The sequence below is a fragment of the Nicotiana tabacum genome, chromosome 14 (genome assembly GCF_000715075.1).
Source record: "Nicotiana tabacum cultivar K326 chromosome 14, ASM71507v2, whole genome shotgun sequence".
Classification (NCBI taxonomy): domain Eukaryota; kingdom Viridiplantae; phylum Streptophyta; class Magnoliopsida; order Solanales; family Solanaceae; genus Nicotiana; species Nicotiana tabacum.
This window is the reverse complement of record NC_134093.1, coordinates 54,998,475-55,016,752: the sequence shown is the minus strand read 5'-3', so window position 1 is coordinate 55,016,752 and position 18,278 is coordinate 54,998,475. Positions and strand designations below refer to the sequence as shown.

The window sequence follows — 18,278 nt, the reverse complement described above, 5'->3', positions numbered from 1 at the left end:
TCTTTTAAGTATCCTTTGTATCCACAATGCTCACAGATAAGACCTGGCTTCTTAGGTTTGAGTCCTTGAGTTTTCCCTACTAACATGATCAGAGGATCTTTTTTCATGTCAACCACTCATAAGGATCGTTGGCTCTCTTCCTGAGTCACAGTGGCATAAGCCTCGTTCATTAATATTAATGGTGTAATGACTCGACCGTTCATTTTGAGAGTTGTAGCCTCGTTTCCCTATTTACTACTCATTTTATGCTTTATAGCTGCTATGTGACTTGTCAAGGTAGTTGGTTTGGGTCTGGGAAGGTTTCGGAATGAATTGAGACACTTAGTCTCAAGGTTGAAAGCTTAAGTTGAAATGGTTGACCGGATATTGACTTGTGTGTAAATGACTCCGGAATAGAATTTTGATGGTTCTGTTAGCTCCGTAGGGTAATTTTAGACTTATGAGTGTGTCGAGATTGTGATTTGGAAGTCCGTAGTTGAATTAGGCTTGAAATGGCAAAAGTTGGAAATTTGAAAGTTTGACCGAGAGTGGACCTTGTGGTTACCGGGCTCGGATTGGGGTTTTGAGAGTTGGAGTAGATCTCTGGTGTAATTTATGACTTGTGTGCAAAATTTGAGGTCAATCGGAAGTAATTTGATAGGTTTTGGCATCGTTTGTAAAAGTTGGAATTTCTTAGTTTTAATATGCTTGAATTGGGGTGTGATTTGTGGTTTTAGCATTGTTTGATGTGATTTGAAGGCTCGACTAAGTTTGTATAATATTTAAACACTTGTTGGTATATTTTGTTGAGGTCCCGGGGGCCTCGGGTGGAGTTCGGGTGATTTTCGGATCAAGTTTGGAGTAAAAAGGGGTGATGTAGCTGAAGCCTTCTGGTGTAATCGCACCTGCGGAGCTTTGGTCGCAGGTGCGAGCTCGCATGTGTGGGCTGGGAAGCGCATAAGCGACCTAGGATGGAGGTGTGCAGTGGTCGCAGGTGCGAGATAATTTTCGCACCTGTGTGGTCGCAGATGCGGCGTCATGGGCGCAGAAGCGGAGTTGGCTAGTGGGGGAGCTTGCGCAGGTGCGATGGAAATTCTGCACCTGCAATTGCGCAGATGCATAGGCAGGAATGCAAAAGCGAAGGGAGCCTTAGGGCATATCCGCAGGTGCGGTTACGTGATCCGCAGAAGCGAAAAGGCTGGGCAGTGTGTTAAAAACGAGGGTTCCGAGATTTTCTTTACTTTTGAACCTTCCAAGCTCGGGATTAGGCGATTTTGAGAGGGATTTCGAAGGGATTCTTGAGGCAAGTCACTTGTGGTTTAATTTTTTCAATAATTATGTTTTCCCATTAATTTTTCCACCTAGATTGTGTGGTTTTAAGATGTAATTTAGGGGTTTGAGGCTAGGGATTTAGAGAGTTTAAATTGGGGATTTGGGTTTCGATTTGGTGTTGGATTTTAGTAAATTTTTTATGGTTGGACTCGTGGTTAAATGGGCTTCCAGGTTTGTGACTTTTATTAGATTCCGGATGTGGGCGGGGGGGCCGACTTTTGAGTGGACTTTTTGACTTTTAATTAAAAGCTTAGTAATTTCATATGGAATAGATTCCTTTAGCTCGTGTTGATTGTATCGAACTATTTGTGGCTAGATTCGAGGCATTTGGAGGCCGTTTCGCGAGGCAAAGGCTTGTTGGAGTAGAGTGTCGTATAGTTTGAGGTAAGTAACACTTCTAAGCTTGGTTCTGAGGGTGTGAAACCAGAATTTCGTGTTATGTGATTGGTGTTGAGGTGACGCATGTGCTAAGTGACGGGCATGTAGGCGTGCACCGTAAGAATTGTGACTTGTTCGATTTCATGGAACTAAATAGTTATTAACTCGTGTTGTTACCCGTATTTTCACCATGTGTTAGATCTATTGAGTTATCAGTCATGTTAGAAACCCTGCTTAGGCTATATGATGGTACTATTGGGATCCACAGTGGTCGTTCTTTGCTGTAGAACTAATTGCTTAATCTGTCAATTTGTACTCAGTCACAGTTATTACCTGCATATTATGTCTTAATCTCTGTTGTCTTTACATGTTATATCATATCATCATTTGTGGGCTGATTATCATGATTATGGTGAGCCCAAGAGACTGAAGAGGTTATTGACTGAGTGGGGTTGAGGGCCTATTGTGAGTGATATTTATGGAATCGGGTTGTACGTCGCAGCAGGCTTTATTGATTGATGCCAGGATTTGGCTTATCATAGTGCTTGGACTGGATCGGCCCCTCTGGAGTCTGCACACCCACAGTGGGCGCAATGCTAGCAGTTATGACATTTGGGCTGGATCTGCCTTGTTTTTGTCTGCATGTAGGCTGGATCTGCCCTAGGCTATGTTAAGTGTTGTTGTGAAATTTGAAAGCATGTCTAAGTCCTTGTTGAAAGTATGTCTAAAATTCTTGTACCTTCACTTGCAGAATATAAATTTTTGAGATATCATTGTCATGTTTTCTGTAACTTTTCGTACTGTTAAATGTTGAAAATTGGATCGTAATAATTGGACTTGTCACTACTTTCAGTCCAAAGGTTAGATTTGTTACTTATTGAGTTGGTTGTACTCATGCTATACCATGCACCTCGTGTGTAGATCAGGTGCTTCCGGTCACGGCGGTTGCTGACTTGCAGAGTCCAGACCTTTGGATATCATCGAGGTAGTTGCTTGGCGTTCGCAAACCTTGACTCTCCTCCCTTATCTTTCAATTTATTTATTCAGTATTACATTTTAGATAGTGTACCAGGCTTTGTCTTTTCGTAGATGCTCATGTGCTTAGTGACACTCCGGTTTTGGGAAGATTCTATGTATTGAGTTATGATTTTTCTATCTTGTTTTAAGAGATTTTTTCTTTATTTAAACTGTTTTAGTATCTTTCAATGATTTCAAGTGTTGGAAATGTTTGAATAGTCGGCTTGCCTAGTACCACGATAGACGTCATCACGATGGGTTGGTTTGGTTCGTGACAAGTTGGTATCAGAGCCAAGAGATTACTTCTCACATTGATATTGCTTCATTTAATCCCATAAGAAATTACAACAGATGTTGTGAATTTAGATGTTTAACATATAGTCTAGACTCTTCGCAATTACAGGAATGTTGAGGAGCCAGCACATCTTGTTCATCCCATAAATCCTTTATCTTCGAGTAATAGCTATACAGAGTTCGTACCTTGTCGCACGGTTGCAATTTCTATCAAGAGATGATAAATTCTCGTCAAGTTCGATGTATCAAGCCTCTCCTTCAACTCACTCCAGACCTTCTTCGCATTTGAAGCTTATACAATACTAGGCATCATTTCATTCGAAACAGTTCTTTCAATCTATGATAGCACTCTCGCTTTGCATTTCTCCTATTGCTTTGCTAATTCTCCTTTGTACGTCACCTTGACACAGGTTCCCTCTACAAATTTAATCTTGCCTTTACCACAAAGTGCCAATTTTATTGATCTACTCCATATAGCATAATTCTCTGGCCCAATGAGCTTGAGCGGAATCAAAACTAATCTAGGAGCATTTGCATATGCATTTCCAATGAATTCTAACCACACCCACTATTAATTTTTTTCTCATGAATCTTTTGAATGTTGTATATCATTGGTGACTTTTTGTTGGCCAAAAGTGATACTCCCTTATTTTATTTATGTGACATAGTTTGACTCGGTACGAAGTTTAAGAAAGAAAGAAAGAAAGAAATACTTTTAAAACTTTTGATCTTAAAAATTTTAGAGGATAAAAACTTTTGCGGGGCTTTTAATTAGTTTGGCTAAAAAAATTTCTCATTAAAGGTAAATAAAAAATAATTTCAAATTTAGCAACGCGTCAATCTTTTTGAAACAAAATAATAATTAAAAAAAAGTATAGCACATAAATAAAAATAAAGGGAGTAGATGATATTCTACGGCTAAATGAGCCGCAAATATTTTATATTTTTGGTACGTTTCTATAATTCTATTAGTGCTTTTTTTGTGTGTTAAAAGTAATGAGGAAACTACACAATGTCACACCTCCTTTTTCAGGGATTTTTTTCATTAAAGTGAAATTATTTGAATAGGATTATTTTATTTTATTTTTAAAAAAAAATTACACTTTTCTTTCAATTTTAATTTATAGCTCAATCATATTTTTTTATAATATTTATATTTTTTAAAAATCTTTATACTCATTAAACATGAGGTACACACGCAACACATATACCATAAGACTAGTTCTTTTAATAATGGAGTTGTCATTCTTATGTATAGATAATGGAAACCATTATTTACAAACACTTGATATGAACACATAGCAAAGTAATTAACAAAACAAATAATAGAAATTGAGCTAAACCTTAATGCACATGGGAAGTCTTAATTCCAGGGAATATTTGAATCTATTGAAGATGTATAACTAATAAGATAAATTATGTGCCCCATAATGTAAGTTTATTAAATATGGCGCACGCATCGAGGCATTTCTTTATATGCAAGGCTTTTAATGTATCGTTATGTGGAGGAGCTACATAGTCTATACGAAGATTCCTTATTTAATAACTAAATACTTATATATATTTTGATTTTTTAACACAATGTTCAAGTAAGATTTTATTCATTTGTTAATGTGTCATGATTGTGATATTGGGTCAAACTTATACAGTTATACTCACCTCGATTAATCTATTAATGACATGTTATTTGTCATAGGCACCTCTATTCAATGAGACAATGATGTTCATCAAAACTTAAATAGATTGGCTTAGTTAATCGACGTTGTTGTATTTTGAACGTTGATCTTAAGAATACTACTCCAATTATTAAATTTCTAGGTCACTCCCGTGAGGGAATTCTCATCTTAGATGATTAGATCTCTATGAAGCTAATTTGAACAAATTTAATTCAAACATTCACATAGTCAAGCTATGCCGTTTTCAAGTGAGGTATGTTAAAGTAAAATAAAGTATAATGCAATAATAAATTTAACTCTCCCACCCTCTACACCCCAAAGAGACAAAAATCAAATCTGAAAAAAAAAGGTTAAATGTATGAAGATGTCGGCGACAAGAGGAGTTGTTTAAATGGTATGTCCCTTTCACCTTTGACTTTAAGCTTGTAAGTTCGAGTTACCGTGAGAGTAAAATGGAGGAGCTTCTAGGAAGGATAGAAAAAATGGTGGGTATGGCTCATCTAAAAACACGAGATATTCGAAACTTTCACCAAAATTGCAAATATAATCCCTTTAATTTCAGTTTATATTGTATAGTGCCAACACTTTTTAAAACTAAAAAAAAGGATTCCTATTATTTTGGGTTTAGAAAAACAATTATGATGCTAACTTAAGGTTTCTTAAAAAATAAGAAACTTGAGATCTAATAAAATTAAAGAAATTGAATTACTAATGATTAATGAATATTGTATGTAACTATAAAATAAATCATACAAAATGAATTAATGATAAAATGAAAATAAAATAACCTATTAGCACATAATAAAAGGAGGTTACGTAAGAAGAAGATACAGAAAATTATGGTGTGACAAAATCTCTTGAAATAATTAGAAGATCTTCAAAAAGGGGTACTAGATCTATCAATATGAGCGGGGTCGGGCTAGCCCAGCCCAGTCCACATCGACTTTAGCAATTAACGGGCTGGATTGGGCTGGGTTAACCCACCATTTTGATGGGCCATATAATAGTCAGCACACCTCAGTCCTATATGGGTTGCGGGCCCCATGAGTTGGCCCATCATTTTTTAAAATATAATTTTATATTTTTTCTTTAAGTTCTAACCTAAAAAAAGATAAATATTTAAAAGTTAAAAAAATCTTATTAGAAAAATTTTACAAAACTTAATAATTTTTTATATTGTTCCAATATTATCACAATAAACACTAAAAAAGTAAAGGACAAGACTATATTTCATTCACTAAAAGTCAAAAGTGAAAGCAAACTATTCAAGAGAATGTTCATGACGCTTATGGGATATCCAACACACCATCTTCATCAAGCACATTTGAATGCGTTTTTGAGAAGGTTGTCTTAACATCTTCACTTTCATCTACATCTACAATTCGTATGCAATATTAATTAGTTAAATATTAAGAATAATTAAATTTTTAAAGCTAATTAACGTTTTAAGACTTTGATCTTTTAATATAATGAGCTTAATAAACTTTAAGCTTGGGATACTCTTCTTCTTATTTTTTGTGTCGTATACTTTTTATATTTTAAATACGTATTTTTATTAGGTCCATGAGCCGGCCCAACCCAACCTTAGTCAAGCATCACGGGCCACGAGCTTATTCGGACCGGGCTTAAAAGCCTCGTTTTTAAATAGGCTCTAAAAATTCTAGCCCAGTCCTGATAAATCACGGGATGGGATAGGCTAGCCCATCGGACCAAGCCCATATTTGACGGCTCTATGGGATATATTCAAAAATATCCAAATTTACAAGTGGTAATTGAAAAATAGCCACAGTTTCAAAAGTAATCGAAATTTAGCCAATTTTCATGTAAATATAAATTTTAACGAAAACACTGTTCAAAATCCGGAAAATATTCCAGCATAATATACTGGAATTCCAGTATAATATATTGGAACTCCAATATATTATACTGGAATATACTGGAGTTCCAGCATAATATACTGGAGTTCCAGTATAATATATCGGTCCAGCATATACACATGTGCTCCAATCTCCAGTATATTATGCTGGAACTTTTCGCGTGCAGGTGCACCAATCTCCAGTATATTATGTTGGATCGGTCCGTGTTGCAGCAAAATAGTGGTTATTTTTCAATGACTTTGCAAATACTGGCTATTTTTCAATTATCAGTTCGAAAACTGGCTAACGCGTGCTATTTGTGATACTTATCAAAAATAATATAACAATAAAAAAAGGAATTTACTTGCTATTTTCAAGAAATAGGAAACAAACATTGGATCTACCACCAATATTATTAAAACCTTAGTGGGGTTCCTGACAATGAAATCACCCACCAAGAAAGTCCCCACATTTCAGTCACTAAGCAAATTGGACCCCATTATATAACTTTTTAAATTAATGCATTTTACCACACCCTACATACTTCATTATATGATTCATCATTACTTAATTTTTTCAAAAGCGGTTGCTTTCCACCCCACCTGCCCCAACCCCCTATAGGGGATGGGGGCTGTATAGAAAATATAAATTTACAATATACAAGAATATATCCACTTTGGATTATTTGAGATTAGACACCTTGATTATAGGGAGCCCTAGGTTGAAACCAACTAATTAATATTCCATTAGTTGTCCTATATGAATAAATAAAATATGGGGGGAATGGGACAGAGGCTTATTAAGTGAAGATAACTCTATCTCTAATGCATTAGTTTAATTGATAACATCGCCATATTATCTTTTGATTCTTATTGAAGGCAAAGGAATCAAATATGTTTTGTTAATGAAATCATCTGACCTGGAGGAAACTACTCAGATTATGCTTTAAATCAGGATAATTATTTAACAATTAAATAATTAAGTTAACGATAGTAGTAGTATTGATTAGGAGATCTTATGCCATGTGGACACGAAGACCAATGTGTGAAGTTTAATTAGGGTTAAACTTATAAAATGACAAATGGTTGTGGGTTTATTATCGTGATTTAAGCTATGATTACGCAATTTATAAAACAAAGATTACGCAAATGATGATGACAAAGATTACGCAAATGATGATGACATCTACTATAATCACAGATCTCTAACATCCCAAGTGTTTTTAAGTTTTAACCTAGTGTCTAGAACTAAATGCAGAGATACAACTAATAGTACTATTTTTGGTGTAAGATCAATTTGCAGGCATCTCAATTATTTCATGGGGTATTTGCTAGTATCTTTTACTAGCACAATACTGAATAATTCTATCCATTAGATAGTAAACAAATAAAAAGAAATCACACGGCGTGTTTGTTTGACAAAAGAAACAACTATTCCAATAGCATTATCACGTAATTCGGAATTTAATTTCCTACTTGTTATCTACATCTCCCAAAAAGAAAAATGCTGATGGGCCAGTGGCCGAAGACACTGTTATATAAGTCAAGGGCAATAAGGCCCACAATTTAAATCTTTATAAGTTGAGCAGCACAAGAGTTGAGATACCTTTATCATAGCTTATCATATTTGATTATTGAGATGAGGGAAGAGATACTCTCCTATAATAAGGAGACTTAAAGATGAATGACAAACTAAACTAACATCTTTCTGTGTTTGCGTTGAAATAAGAAAGTAACATACAACATACATGAGAAATTTGGACATAAGGTGGTTAATATTAATTATTGGCAATAATGCTACATGTTGATTTTAATGAGTTAAGATTGATATAATAGAACAAGATTTAATATAATATAGCTTAGTAACGCACAACCACGGTACAAAACAGTCTCTTGAGTCTTGTCCCATGCAAACACAATAACACGGAAGATGCAACATCCAAGCATATTATGATTTTAGAAAATAAGAAATAATTTGTCCATTCTTGTTAATTGCTATACTTAAAAAACACATTCTTGTTTATAAATGCAGAAAAAGGTATCTTCACTTTCTAAAGGTATGAGCATGCGCTCAATAATGAGTTTCCAACTTTCTCTTCTCCAATTTTGTCAACAAATGGCACTTCATTCGCACCCCTAAAAATAATGTTTCTCTTCAAGTTACATAGTCAATGGACATACTGTTCTTTTATACAAAGTTTCTGAAATGGACTTGCTGGTGCCGAGTCTCCAAGTAGCCTTCCATTGTTATCACCAAAGCTACCGATCGTTTCGTCAACTCTATTTCTGACCACAAGACAAACGACGAAAATAGCTGGAAAAAAAAGCAAATCTATGAATCCATTTGAATGAATGAAGAGGGTTATCTGGTTGCCCTCAGGATGATTTGTTCTTCAGACCAGTGAATTCCTTTTCTTGCTGTTTCTTCAAGTATCTCTGTGCAGTAGCATTTACAATCTTAACGAAAAAGTTCAGTAGCATGATCGTAACCACGCCATTCCAAACTGAAGCAAATGAGAAATCCCATTTGTTCACCTGACAAGATGAAGAGTTTATATCAAGAAGAAGAACCATTGATTGTTGAATCAGCAAAAAAGAATCATGAAATATCACAAACAGAAATCTTTAATCATGTAAAAGAGAGTTAGATGAATTATTACCTTTATATTTGAAGTTACAGGTGTTTTGGTGGCCATATACTTGTCTTTCATGGAGTGGAGCTTGGCAATGATGTTTGGTAACATGGTTTCAAAACCAGGTATAAAACTAAGCATCCGAATCAACTCGGTTTCCACCCAATCAAGAAGTTGATTGTTGCAAACAGAAATTATAAACAGAGTCTGCACAAGCATAGCCAAAGAACACAGCTCTTTCATAAAGTGACCAGTCCAAAAAAGGTCGTCAACAGCCAAATGACAAGATCTTTACATTAAGCCAAAACTAAACTAAACTAAACAGCATCTAAGATGTGGAGAATCATGAATGCAGAAAAGGAGAGTTGACTGACCTGTATGTGAGTTTTAATGAGAGCCTTTCCAATCAAAGTTGCAAAAAAGAACTCCCAAAATGGGATCCCAAATTGTCCACACATTATGCCAGCAAGATCAAATAGAGGATTTGGAACCTACAAAAGGCACCTCCGTTACCACAGTAAATATTTTCTGGGGTTTTAGTAATGGGAAGTTCAGTGATTTGCAGAGACATTAGCAGATTAGAAACATATTTATGTACTAGAAACCAAATCTATATTTGCGGTCAACGAAAAATCAACTTTATTTTCTGGTGGGACAAGGTGATGCTCTAATGTCTAGCTTTAGGAACATATTAATTTATCCGCATGCAAAACTAAGGTAATCTTGTTTATCCTCCATGCAATGGTTTTCTGGATGAATAGAAGATAGATTTAAATAAAGACTTGGACTAACCGAAGCAAGTATTAGAATTGTGAAGAAGTTCAAATATTGTGCATGGGAAAGAAACCAGCGCTTCATTTGAGTCAGACGAGTAGCTAGAAATCCATTACTTTCAGAAGATGCATCTAGTTCTTCCATTGCGTCCACTCTACTACCTGAGAGGCTTGCTGCATTAAGTGATGGAAATACATTAGCAACAAGGACCCTGAAGATTAAAATATTCAATTATCATTTGCTTATAACAAGATCGGCAACATGCCGAAATTATTTTATTCCTGAAATTACAGGTGAATATTTCCATTAAGACTTGAGATTGAATGGCCGCCTATGATACTAGGACCAATAGCTACACAATCAGTTTGTGCTGGAAGTGTTAACAGATCTATTCGACACGGGTATGGGCTTAAAGGCATAAGAGACGAACCTGCTCGTGAAATAAAATATGGGGGAAGCTCTCCAAGCGCGGTTCCAAGGCCCCACAAAATAGCCTCTAACTGCACTTGGGGCAGTATACTACTAAGTGGGACACTTGTGCCATGTGAAGATGAAAATACAGGGGGGCCAAACTCTGAACAATCTTTGCGAAGCCATAGAGGAGTTCTTTGGAATTGTATTGTATCATAGGGAGCCATTTTGAGGTCAACTCGCCCACACTTCATTGCTTTTATCGTAAATAAAGCAATATGAGGGCCCAGATAGAGGACAAAAGTGTGCAAACCAGACCCTGCAACACGGAACAAATAGAGGATCTATAAGTGTTTTTAATGGAAAAACTAGAAAGAAGCAAGTTAAATCCCAATACTATCAGCAAGTTCCTTATTATGGAGACTTGAGTAGATAAGTTGCCCTCCAATATAGAACATAAGACGCTAAAAAATCAAACAACGTACCAAGGCCAATAGAAGATGCAACACCAAGAGCCACCCACCATAATCCAAACTTGAGATATCGAAGAACCTCCTCAACATGCTGCATTGCAACATAAAATGTCCAATTAGCATTGACGAGTCTTTGAATTTTAAAACAACATACAGGTACGATAAACAACCAAACAACGGCTCTTCAAAACTAGTTGAATGGCTATATGACTCTTCACTAAAACAGTCATGTCGGAATGACGAACTGTTTGAACCGCCAGAAACTAGACTCAAAGGACTACAATCTTATCAAAACAGCACCCCAAAATTCTCTATATATTGGGATATATCCATCCCATTTATGTATCATACAAGTAGAGGAAAATAGACATCTGACAATTTCTAACTCAACAAAATAACCCAAATTGTCAAAGAGCTCCAAATAAACAGTTCACTTGTGATGTAACAATAGAAAACTCAGCTCTGAGTTGACCACTTGTCAACTTCCAGCAACATGCAATAAAGTTCTTTTTCTTATGGAGGCGTGTGTGTGTGTGTCTATAGATAAAGGTGGTATCCGAGCGAACTCGCATGCACCTCAACTACTTCACCGAGTACATGCTACTTCCCACCAGTACAGATATCGGATAACTCTGCCCACCAAGGATTAGGCAAATGGAAAAAGTCACATAGTATTTTTTGCCTTTGTTGGGATTTGAACCTTGGTCTCCCAAGGCCTTTCCCCACTTCATTGACCACAAGCGCAACACCCTGGGTTGCTAAGCATATATTCTGGTGATGGTAAAGGTAACTATCCTTCTCCACTACAAAAGCAACTGAAATTGATGAAGCATACCTTTACATGAGGACCGTCGGTTGTCACAAGCAGTGTTAAGGCAAGCACAGCAATGGTACTGAAAAGCATACACCATCGATGTGACAAAAGATATGCTATCGACTTCCTGAGATACTGCATCATTGCCATACTGAAAAGTTTGAGTGTTCTGAAAGGCTGTGTCAACAGATTCAAATTTTCTAAATCCTGTTGATGCTTCGCACGAAGATCTGCAAGGCAATGGCAATTAACTCAGCCAAGTAACTTTAGAAAGCAATATTTCCTTCTCTTCAACAGGAGCATCCCACGCCCCTGACAAGAAATTAGACTGTCCCCTTAATTTTTGTCCCTTACTTTCTTTTCTCTGTTCAAATCTGCCTCGGTGAGCATCACAAATAAGCTTTCTGCTAAAACGTATGCTAAAAATGATATGCAAAAATATAAAGACCGCAACAGAACTAGCACTGCATTTACAATGATGAACATGTTCTCCTTCCTACAACATGCCATATAGGTAAAATATTTTTGTTTCTTTACTTTTAGCGTTTTTTCTTTGATGTGTTGGCTGTTTCTTGTTTGGTCAACCAAATTGATAAAGAGACACACTTATTACTTTATTTCCTATTTTGTTCAATCATATCAGTTAGATTATGTCGTTATTTTTTAACTCTACAACAACAACATACCCAGTATTATCCCACACCGTGGGGTCTGGGGAGGGCAGTGTGTACTGTGTACGCAGACCTTACCCCTAGCTTGTGAGGATAGAGAGGTTGTTTCCAATAGACTCTCAGCTCAGGAAAGCATAAGCACCACATTAATGATATTTTTAACTCTAGTCAAGTGAAAGTTCCTACAAAAGTTTCTCATTAATAATTCCACAAACAATTTTCAGAAAAGAATTGAATTTCTCTCGATACTTCTCAATAAATTTATTTCCTCATTCATTTAATAAAAATGTATTTTTTTATCCTCATCTATAACAGAGGTATAACATAAGCTTCCAAATATTAAGTGAAATAATGAAGCCTCGGCGATTTTAATTTATCTCTATAAGTTACTTTTTTTGTTCTTTTATCTCTCTGTATAAGTTACGATCTCGAAGATTCTTAAAAGTTGGGATACAGTAAGATTTTATGCTGATAAAGCACTAGTATACAAATAACAACAATAAGTAGGTAAAGATGTATGTAAAGATGTAAAGTAGGTAAAGATAACTTGTAATAGATCAGTGCTATTGATATCCTCCCCAGTTTATGGTTGGAGATATGAGCCTATTATAGTGAAAAATTAGTAAGCATCTTTATAGAGTTGATCTTAATAAAACAAGTTTGCCACGGGCTACGTGCCTACTGAACTGATCACTTACATGAAACAAAGATAATAACTCATAAGTTTTGCAATAATAGCAGTTCCTAATGAAACTACTTTCTCGGAAATTTTTTTATTAGAAAGGAGTTGCTTTCTAAGAAATTTGATATATATCATAGTTTAACAACATAAATGTTTCGATTTTTATACATCTCTTTCTTCTCTCCATATGCATTTAGTGGTCTTCCAGGCCTTCAGAATTAAAAAGCATATTTCGAGTTTCTCATCTTAATAAGAAGAAATGCTCAAAAGATAAATGCATCATGTAGTTTCCAGTTCACTATGTTTCTTCTCATCATCAAGTCACCGATCATGTTAAATGATACATTGCCAAACTAAAGTCTCATTCGCTGCTCTACCCACAGATGAATAGATATGGCACTCTTGCAGATAAGAAAAGATTCAAGCTAAGCGGATTGGGGCCAAAATAGAAGGGAATAAACAACTACCAAATTAAAGGAAATGAATATTGACAGAATATCCAAACTTCAAAGGACTTAACATTTCATCTTCACCCAACACTATGCAATAGAAAGTACTCCCCATGTTTCATAACAAGTGTCTTAATTTCATTTTTAGTATGTTTAAAAAAGAATGTCACTTTCCATATATAGTAACTCTTTAATTCAAACATCGGAAACAGCCTCCACTTCCAACCAAGAGGTTGTGAGTTCGAGTCACCCCAAGAGCAAGGTGGGGAGTTCTTGGAGGGAGAGAGCCGAAGGTCTATCGGACACAGCCTCTCTACCCCAAGGTAGGGGTAAGGTCTGCGTACACACTACCCTTCCCAGACCCCACTAGTGGGATTATACTGGGTTGTTGTTGTTGTTGTTTAATTCAAACATCCCCCATGGCATGTTTAAAAAAGACAAGATTCAAAGGGTATATTGGTACATTAAACAAATCTTTAGTTTAATAGCACAAGATTCAAAAGTCATCCTTAATTTCTTAAATTCGGATATGGAGACAAACTAAGACACATAAAATGATATGGAGAGAATAACAAGCAGAAGTAAAGGATATAAACAGAAAAAAAAAATTGTTATAGACTATGTCCAATACAAGAAAGTGGTATCTTAACTTTTTGATTCACAACCAACTCCATAACAAGCAGAAGTAAAGGATATGGAGACAAACTAAGACACATAAAATGATATGGAGAGAATAACAAGCAGAAGTAAAGGATATAAACAGAAAAAAATTTGTTATAGACTATGTCCAATACAAGAAAGTGGAATCTTAACTTTTTGATTCACAACCAACTCCATAACAAGCAGAAGTAAAGGATATGGAGACAAACTAAGACAAACTAAAACACATAAAATGATATGGAGAGAATAACAAGCAGAAGTAAAGGATATAAACAGAAAAAATTTGTTATAGACTGTGTCCAATACAAGAAAGTGGAATCTTAACTTCTTGATTCACAACCAACTCCATGGAGGTCTTGATTATACCTTCATGACAAGCTTGGGACAATACTATGCAGGATTTACAGGTAATTTGGCAAATTGGCTAAAAATTGCTTTTTGGAACAATACTACACAGATGCGGTTCAAAGAAAATATGTTCCACCAACTTAAATCTAGGCCAGTTATCATTCTATGTTGTATATTTCGATTCATATATTCAAAACTAATATCGGGTATCATGTAGTTTAACATTTAGCTGCTAAACAATGACAACTGAAGATGCTAATCTCCAAAAGGAAGCAGATGATCTCTAAACAAAGTAGAAAACTAGGATGAAACTTAAACTAATCTAATCCAGATGAGAACCTACTTAATCACACTGGTTTGAGATATATGAGCTTATATTTAAACGCCAAACAGAGACCGCATGACCACAGCATTTAAACAATTGTTTGTTCTCCCAAAAAGGGGATGATGAGAATGACACTAAAAACCTAATGTAATGAGCAGGGGCAGATTTAGGGAGGCGGAAGGGGTTCATCCGACCCTCCTTCGCCGAAAAATTACATTGTATATATAAGGCAAAATCTGTTTTTTACCTCTATATAATATGTTTTGAATCCCTTTGATACAACCCAAAACCATAGCTTAGTGGTCAAGGGAGTTCAAAACTTTTGTGAGGTCGTTGGTTCAATTCCCTCTAGTTACAATCTCTTTTAATTTTTTTTTTTTTTTTTGAACCCCCTTAGCGAAAATTCTACCTGCGCCATTGGTAATGAGTACTGGACCTCCAGTATAATGGTCGACTGGCTAAGTACAGTGGAAAAACAAGAAAATCTTCATAGAATTGGTATAAGATTATGAAAACAGGGGTGCAGAAAGTAGGATATGATGAATAACCAAAGTTTTCTCGCCAAAAACTTTAGTTAGTCTCACCTTTGCGATGCTACATTCAACAAATTTATTACAATTCAAAATGCGATAAAGTCTGCAGATATATACTCTGCCCAAGGCTGTTCCTAACTCCAATAATCTACTCGCACGGTAACCAGAAGGACTAAAACAAACAACTCCATAAATCAACATGTTTTAGAATTCCTCAAATCCCATGAAGAAGACCACATCACCCAAGGTGCACAATGGGTATCAGCGTACATTTTTCTCTACATCATATAACCAAGAAAACATACATGATGACATAAGCAAATAGTTCACATGCAAAAAAAGTGGTCTAGAAAATAAGATTCTACATGGCACAATGTATAGCTGGTTGATTGAAACAACCATAGTAAGATTGACAAATTATGATTACTGGCCCAGTATATAACTTAAGCATTCTCTGATTTTTGTCTCCGTACTTCAAGATTCAATCAGTCAAATACACTTAAATCGCACACTAGTTGCAGCTGGCTATACGAGTCAGGTAGATCGGTTGCTCTTTATTCGAGACCAATTCATTCCAAACTACAATAACAACTATGCCTAAAAATATCAAGCTAGGAGTCGGCTATATGAATCCTTATCCATTTAGACCCGTCTCAATTTGATATTCAATTAGTTAGGTTCTCTACTGCTGGAAGTTCTTCACATTTTCTACCGACATTCAAATCTCGAACAAGATTCCATTATTTGTTCACTAAGGACCCGTTTAGCCATAAATTTTGCCAAAATAAATTTAGGTTTTATTTGGCAAACGCATGTTTGGCCATAGATTTTGCCTACATTTTGGCAAAATCCCAAATCCTAAATCCCAAAAACCAGCTCAATAGCTGGTTTTTGGCCAAAATATCACTATTACATTTTTTAAAAATTGCCCAAACTTTTGTATTTTATAAAAGAGCCCACCATTTATTATTTTGTAACAATGTTGATTCGTCTTTTCGGTCACCTGATAGTGTATCATGTAGTTCATTATAAAAATAATAATTTTGTATCAAATTTATTTATGTTCATGACTATGGTTTGCAATAATACAATGAATGTTATTGATAATGGTACTGTTGGGTATTTGTGATAGTTTTTAGAACTTGTGGGTATAAGTCATGTTTCATGTTTTTCCAAAATAAATTTGGAAAATATGTTTTGAAAACTGATGTCCAAACACATTTTCATCTTCAAACTAAACTTCACACAAATCAGATTTTTCACAACAAATTTGGGAATCTATGGCCAAACGCTAGCTAAGTCTTCATAGAAACCAAGACATTGAAGTCTTTCGAGAAAACTCCCTTCCATGTAATTTTAGGTCTACCTCGTCCCTTTTAACACTTCCAATCATCATGGTTTCACATCTATGGACCAACACACAGGGAGGTATGACATAGGGCATGACACATCGATGTACCAGCACATCTAGAGGTCGACATAGGACATGACCATACCATCTCAATCAACCTTCTCTTATTTTGTCCTCCATGTGTGCTACTTGCACCTTCTTCATGATGTGATTATTTCTAATCTTCTCTAGTCTTGTATGATCAACTATTTCATTCCAATAACTATCCAAATTCACCATAACCCCACAAGGCGATACTTAATAGTAGATACAATTATGTGAAAACTAGGTTTGCTTATCCCAAAAAAGGGGGTAGCACAACATAAAAAGTTTAGTCTCAAGCATGAGAGATCCATCAATATTTTGACTTCCCCTTAAACCACACACAATTCTTGACAAATACTAGTTATATTCAAGAATCAGAGTTACACCTTCATCCAGCACATGCAATCATGAAATAACAAAAGATGCTTATTTTAATTTCTTTCCAGCAAGTATTAACACATACCCGACATTAAATTAAAAAAAAAAAAAAACAATCTTATCCATCAACAAGTTTCATTTTTTTCTTAATATCCCAGAAAATTAGAAAAAGAAAGACTTGCCTGAAACTGGCATTTCTTTAACTGGAGAAGCAGAACGAAAACTTTTCTGCGAATTTAGTTTCTTTTTGGACCCCATTGAAGCTAAATGTTTCAGTTAGACTCCCTCGTTTATCATCCAAAAACAACTACTGTTGGATTAACTTGGAAAATTGACTGATTCGATTACACAAAGATTCGATTTGTAGAAGAGATCTGAGGATTGTAAGCAAGAAAATCCAACTGGGTTTTGCGTCAGATCCACTGTGGGGTCGTATTCTCAACAATGGAGGCGACCCACATCACTGGGCTACAGAAATATACGTATATAAAGATATCAGATTTAAATAAATAAATAAACGAATAAATAAAGTTGGTAAATGCTTTACTTATAATTAGCCCCAAAATTAAAGGGGGAAAATCAATTAAAAGTGATAGATTCCAAAAATCGAATTAAAAATGTTGACATTTGACATGATTTCGGAAATGATAGTTCTTTTTTCTCACATAAAATAAAAGAATAATTTTGTTGATAACATAAACGTTTTTTATTTTCGAGAAATAAACTAAAGGATGCAAGAGGAGGAGAAGTCTCAAAGTATTGGAGCTAATGATTAATTGTTGAGATAAGACCAAAAGAGTGACATTACTATTTAAAAGAGTAGTACTGAAGCATACATTTTTTCCAAACCATACTCAGAAGTTTAAGAATGTTTTAATTTGATTGAAGAAGAGATTAGGAAACTAATTGAACGTTAGAGTCACTTGTTATTTCTTGAGGAAAAATGTAAGCAATTTGCGATTACTATTAGTTTTTTATTATTGTATACGGTCGAAATAGATTTCGGTCTTCCTATGTTCGATCGAGTTCGAACGGTAAGCAACCGGAATGGGATTTTGGGATGAGTTCCGAAGGCAGTACAAATGAGCCTCGAGTCCGAAGGCTGATCGAGGAGTCGGCTCGATGCTTTTATCGAGCCCGTGACCAAATCGATCCACAAGG

General features: G+C 35.5%; 1 protein-coding gene across 1 annotated transcript; it reads right to left on the bottom strand.

Annotated features, from left to right (window-relative positions):
* Positions 1 to 8,550: 8,550 nt before the first annotated feature.
* On the bottom strand, positions 8,551 to 17,603 carry LOC107818207 (vacuole membrane protein KMS1). Its single transcript, XM_016644156.2, has 8 exons — positions 17,300 to 17,603; positions 11,658 to 11,866; positions 10,835 to 10,913; positions 10,369 to 10,668; positions 9,957 to 10,111; positions 9,539 to 9,655; positions 9,192 to 9,371; positions 8,551 to 9,066 (listed from the first exon to the last, which is right to left on the bottom strand). Exons 1-8 carry the CDS (start codon positions 17,373 to 17,375, stop codon positions 8,908 to 8,910), a joined length of 1,275 nt encoding a protein of 424 aa, XP_016499642.1. The 5' UTR covers positions 17,376 to 17,603; the 3' UTR covers positions 8,551 to 8,907.
* Between the last annotated feature and the right edge of the window lie 675 nt (positions 17,604 to 18,278).